The sequence below is a fragment of the Leptosomus discolor genome, chromosome 14 (genome assembly GCF_034619465.1).
Source record: "Leptosomus discolor isolate bLepDis1 chromosome 14, bLepDis1.hap2, whole genome shotgun sequence".
NCBI lineage: Eukaryota > Metazoa > Chordata > Aves > Leptosomiformes > Leptosomidae > Leptosomus > Leptosomus discolor.
The window spans coordinates 5,570,182-5,576,181 of NC_141404.1; the positions used below are offsets into that span (position 1 = coordinate 5,570,182).

The 6,000-nt window shown below is 43.7% G+C and overlaps 1 protein-coding gene across 2 annotated transcripts in view; it reads left to right on the top strand.

Annotated features, from left to right (window-relative positions):
* TTYH3 (tweety family member 3) overlaps positions 1 to 5,735 on the top strand; it is a 73,743-nt gene extending 68,008 nt beyond the window's left edge. Inside the window, exon 14 of one of the 2 annotated variants that reach the window (XM_086473129.1) lies at positions 5,664 to 5,735. In XM_086473129.1, coding sequence (XP_086329255.1) covers positions 5,664 to 5,735 — 72 coding nt within the window. Of the gene's footprint in view, positions 1 to 122; positions 204 to 5,663 lie in introns of those variants that run through there. The other variant, XM_086473130.1, reaches the window with a different exon arrangement.
* Positions 5,736 to 6,000: the final 265 nt, after the last annotated feature.

Sequence of the window (6,000 nt, forward strand, 5' to 3'; positions counted from 1 at the left end):
TAGGGTTGTAGAGCCCACCTTGTCGCTGACACACACCACAGCGTTTCACTTGCTTGCACTGTGTTTTTCATGCACGTTGAGGCTGCACTCTCTTTTTCTCTCTCTTTCTTGCGTCATCACAGTTGTATTTGGCTGCCATGGACAGTAGCAGCCATATGAGCTGGCAGCTTAAGCCCTCGGACAGTGCACGGACATACTGGTAACAGCGCCCGCAAATGGAACAGGTACTGGAAAAAAGGTCCTTCTTGCTCAACCCCTTCTCCACTCCCAACCACTCCCTTCATCCCTGCACTGTTTATCCCAGGCCAGTGCCGTTTATTTCTTCACTTTCCTTCCCTCTGCACCTCCCACCCCATTCCTTCCTGCCAAGGGTTAAAATTAAAATCAATTTTTGCTCCGGTGCAGACTCAAGGAGCAGTATCAACCTTGTAAAGGCTTCTGGTGCACGTTGTGAGGGTTATAGGGGCCCATGCCTTACAAAAGCTAAATGACCGCAGCTTCAACTTAGACTCCACACTTGAGAACAGCTTGAGTGCTTAGTACTGAGTGCTGCTCAAATGTAGAACTAACCTTGCACTTCAAATGCAATAGAAGTTCTCTCATCGCAAGAAGCTGTTTTCTAGAAGGAAAGAGAACCAACCCAGCAGCTTTTCAGTTGGGACTAGTTGTCTTAGTTCAGCTTTTGGCTTCCCTTGAGCCCTACTGCTGTTGTGTTTGCCTTGACTAGTCATAACAGCATGTGCTGAAAACCGCCAGTACTTACCTGCCACAAGCTTGTAGCTCCTCAATAGGATTTTTAGTTTGAAAGGTCCTAGCTGGTAATGGTGGCCTGTCCTGAAGAGTTACTTCATTGACTGTTAGATCTGTGTGCAGCTTCTCCTTTTATCCTTGCATCTAAAGTCAGACAGGAGCAAGTTTTTAAAAAAACTTCCCTAAGGGTCCAGACATAAGCACTACAATCTGTTTCACTCTGTTTCAAAACCTTTTACTGTTTTGTTTGTTCTGTGTGTGTCCAAATCATCCCATTCGTGTCCCACAGGCTCTATGAACAGGGCCCTCCTAGTACCATTTTGCTGTCTGAAGTCCTAATGGGCTGTAGTTGCTGATGTTCTCCAAGACAGGCAGCGTTTCTTCCCTCACAGTGGTCCATGACAAAGCCATGTGCCTACAGAAAGAGTAGGTGGTCTGCGTTAGGCCTTGTAGATTTTTAGCTTGCTTGAACATAAGGTATAGTTAGAGGGTGTAATTGCCTGCTACCAGGCAACTCACCTGGTATGAAGGACAGTGCTCCTTCAAGGGAACTAGTGTCACACAGTAACTGGAAGGTGTTGGTTCCAGTTGGAATAGAGGGCCAGTTGCTTTTGGTTCATGCAATCAGTGACCCATATCTTGCATTCAGTTCCCAGAAATACATGTCCATAAAGCTGCTGTTCCTTCTTTTCTGCCGTTCTTGTTGGGACTTTGTCAGCCTTGCGTGGGATTTCTTTCTGTCATGTTGCTGCTTGGTCTGCATCCTTGCTGCCTCTTGCCGTTTGTCTGCCTGCCTTGTGACATGCTGGGAAGGCTGCTGTCTGCATCGGGTGTCTTGGTGCCCTCTGCCGTGGTGCATGGATGCAAACGAACTTGTCTTGAAGCATGGTGCTAGCACCCTTTAAAGGGCCACAACTTCCTTCAGTCATAAGTCTCACAAAGACTGCTCTTTGGGCCTCAGCTTATGGTGGTTTTTCTGCTTTTTGGTTCCTGCAGGTGGTGTAGTAGCAATGTTAGATGGATCTATTCCATGAAATAAAATACTGCTTGTGGTGGTGGTGGGGAATTCTAGTGTCTTCATTCTGGACTTGAAATCTCCTCTGGGCTGAAACATGACCTGATCTCAGTCTGTGCTGTCTTCTGTTTACCAAAGGTCACACCCAGAGTTTAATGTGGCTGTCTGCAGGGCTAAGAAAAAGGCATTGCATTCTTTCTAAGACTTTAAAAACAAACAAAACAAACAGAAGGTCTGTTCTTTTGACTTGGAAAACGTAAGTCCCTTTGAATCCAGAACCCGCTGGCTGGAATTGGCTGTTTCCCTGCATCTTGTACCTCCCGTACATAATGATACCAAACCCTGTGTGTTACTGTGCTCTAGCTATTTGAGACGTGGATCAACATTTAAGAACTTGAATCCAGAAGCTTTAGTCTTTGTTGGATTACCTGAATAGCTCTGGCAGGAAATTGAAGTCAGGATACCTGAAGAGAGATACAGGTGGGTTTTTTAACCACAGATAGTAAATGCTTTATACTCGGAGTCACGGTTTCAGCTGGTAAGTGATCTTCCAGCATAGCTCAGTTAGCTGTGAGGTACTCGTGGTCTGCACAGTTCGCCGGAGTTAGTAGAATTTATGGTCTCTAAAATTAACTGGTTATTCCCATTATTTTTTTTTTTGCAACCAATGATTCCTTTGTACACAGGCTATACGTGCTAAGCACCTAACCACTATGTGATGACAAACCATACCTATGAAAGTTCATACCCTCAACAAGGCTGAATGTGAAGGAGAGACTCCTTTTATTCTTTGGAGAAATACAAAGATAAACTTGCGTGCAATCAGCTGTGTTTGTCCTAGCGACTGGGAAGTGACTGAGAGGTGTGCTGTGTTGGATAGCACAAGCCACCAGGAGAAACGGTAACAAGAAGTCTCTTGGATATTCTTTTTAGGGCAGCAGACAGTGTGGTGAAGGTATGGGTTGAAACTTGTCCTCCGTGTTGTTTTTGAAAGGGTAAGTGAGGGTGTATAGGCACAGGGGTACTTCCAGCGAGAGCACTGGAAGAATGACTGCATTGTGCATGTTCTTTAACCTTCTATGAAAGCTCCTCTCTGAAGGAAACTAAATGCAACCGTGTACCTTACAGCTGCGCAGGCACCGTATCCAGGTTACCTCAGAGTAGTCCCCAACACCTCCTTAGCTCTGAACTGTGCTCAGGCTTTTAAGTTTTTAGAATTACTTTTTAAAGGAGCTAAGGACTTAGTTATTTTAACTATGGATAATATAGTTTGGTTTCATATCCATGTGACTGGCAAGTGTCTGCTGATACACCTGCATCTGCTGGCCCGTCCAGATGTTGGGATCTGTGTTTTCCACAACATCTTTCCTCTGCTTCCTAGCAGAGGATGCACTGAAGGACTTGGATGAGGGACTACTGTCAACAGCATGTGGAGCAAGGCATTCACACATGGAGCCTAATGCAGTGACCAAAGATCCAGTGCACCCTGATAGAGCTGTGCTGGTTAGGAGAGGTGCACAGTGAAGTGTTAGCTCTCTGCTTCCAGGTTTCAATCATACTCATCGTGGTCATTAAAAGTACACTTTAACAGAAGGAGTAATTGGTTCAAACTGTAATGGGAAAAGGTACAAAGGCACAAAAATCCTGAGTTAAGGAGAGAACATCAGCCCTAACTCTGACTATGAGTCTTGATTTATTCCTTGTGGTGGATTGCAGGTAGGTTTCAATGTGAAATGCCCTCTGCTTGACTGTCCAAATCTTATGTTCCTGATTACTTTTAGTGACACTTAAACAACTGTGGGGTGTTTTCTTGGTGGAGGAAGGGGTGAAGTCTTTTCAACTTCTCCCTCCATGATGGGTGTACTTTGTACATCCTTGAAATGCAGTTCATCAAGTGGCCCTTCTTGATTTTAATGCTCTAAAGAAAGTTGATGTTGCATGTTGTGTGCTGAACCTATATGGCTTGTCCAGGAAGATGCACAATAACCTTCCATGATCTGAGATTTTTTTCCAAATATTTCTTGCAAAACCTTAGCACCTGGAGTTCTCTATTCATACTCATCTCCTATCACATGTCACCATGCAGAATACAAATGGAAAATGAGCAGTCAAATGCATTTTTCCTTCTAAGACCCTCTTCTTAAAATGATGTTTGGCTGGTAGTTTCAGCATTGTGCTATCTGAAATGTGCCTTTCTTACTCTGTGAGAAAGTTCTTTGACTTCTAAGCCTCTCTGAGCCTGTTGGGTTAGTCTTATATGTTTTAATAATGCCCTAAACTTTATTTCTGAAACAGTAATCCCATTTAATAAACTGTATAGAATATAGTCCTTAAACTGGCTCAGCTTGGTATTTTCTACCTTCTTCCTTCTCACTGACAAAAAATACATCTTAAAAAGAGAAAGAATAGAAGTACTCTTTGTCTTCTAAATATAGATGCCGTTTCTGGGCCAGAGTTTTATATAAAGATCCATGTTCTGCAGAAAGTTTTCTGATTGTGGAAGACACTAAAAGATGAGTGTGCAAATAAGCCACAGGTATCTTAATCTTGTGCTGATGGGGTCAGCTCTGCCAAAGGAACAGTTTCTCTCTGCTATTGTGCAGAGGTTCAGCCTGGGTCAATATTTGAAGGAAAACTGATGAAGTACTGTTAATTCTTTGACAGCTGAGCTTTTGAGAGCCTAAAGATGCTTCATAATGTTCTTTCCCAGTGGGCAAGATAAATCATACCTCCTAGGGTGGAACTGCCTTTCAGTTGTCTCTTTGCCAGCTTAACTGGCTGTTTTATATGGTTCAGTTTTAAAGCTGATAAAAAGTCAGTATGCTGAAGAGCACTCTTGGGAAGTAAGATGCAGGTATTATAGTATTATTCAGGCTCCAGCTGGTATAAAAAGAGGAATAAACTGTCTGTCCTCATTGCTTGGTTGTTAGTATCGTGGTAGCAGAATCCCAGAAGCAGTAATGTGGTCACGATGAAGGCATTGAACACATTGGCATAAAGAGGCAGAGTCTTTTGTTCTTGCTGCTGGGTATTATTGACATGCTTTTCAGCTCGTTATTCAAAGCGGAATGGCATGTTACCTCAGTAGCTTCTAGGAGCTGTTTTGGATTACCTTGCTTAGAATAAAAAAGAAAAGAAAAAATAACCCCCCAAACGAAAACAACCTCTCATCTTTCTGACTTTCTCTTCTCACCCGTGAGCTGGAGTCTTGACGACTACTGCACAGTATGTAGGTTGGATCCCAAGCTGCAGTGGATTATTACCCATCTGATAACTGTTAGCTAATACCATCTTGCTTGATGGCAGCCTGTTTCCAGCTTGGCAGGGTCTGTTCTTTCTTGGGCATAAATTGTTCAGAGATTCATTCTTCCACACTTTTCTTTCAGACTGCACATCTGTGATGCATTCAGTCTTCTGATGCCCTCATTGCCATAAAATGGAACGTAAAAATGCGGTGCACACCCACTTTCTTTTCAACCTCTTTTTCTAGCATGGTTGAAAGCAGTAAGATGACTAAGAGATGATGGTGTGAGGTGGGTTTTTACATCTGAATCATTTCCATTTCCCTCTCTTCTCCCAGGCGAAGTATGGCATATTAGGACTCAATGACTATTGGATTTCCTTCTCTGTAGAGAGCTTGGAGAAATCATTAGCCCATCTGCACTGACCTGGCCAGCATCCTTGAGCAGGCTGACAGTATGTTACTCAGTGGACTATGCAATCACTTGTGAAACTTGCCTTGTCAGACTGAGCCAGCAGCTCCTTGATATGCTTGCTCTAAATACAGACCGTTTTATGCTGTGAGGTGGTCATAATCTGTGGTTCTGTGTTTCAATTAGTCATTCTGACTTACTTTTCTGTTCTGTTTGTTTTGTTTTCTTGTCTTGTCTTCCTCCAGTACACCTCCAGCATGAGAGCCAAATACCTCGCCACCAACCAACCTCGTCCAGATGCTGGCAGTGTGCATTAAAATGAAAAAGCAAAAGCAAAAAAAAAAAAACCAACAAACAAAAACAAAACAACAAAACCCACATGTGCAGTCAGACTAAACCATGTGCCAACTGCTCTGCCCCTGTGCTGTCCTCGTCGAACAATCTGCTGTTCTGCCCCAAATCCAGTGCAGCTCCTTCTGTTGCTCCAGCCCAGACCACCCCTCCAACCTGGTACCTGCCCACTGGAGTGGAAGCCCCTTTTGAATTTAAGCCTTCACCTTGTTGTACCTGATGTGCGAGAGA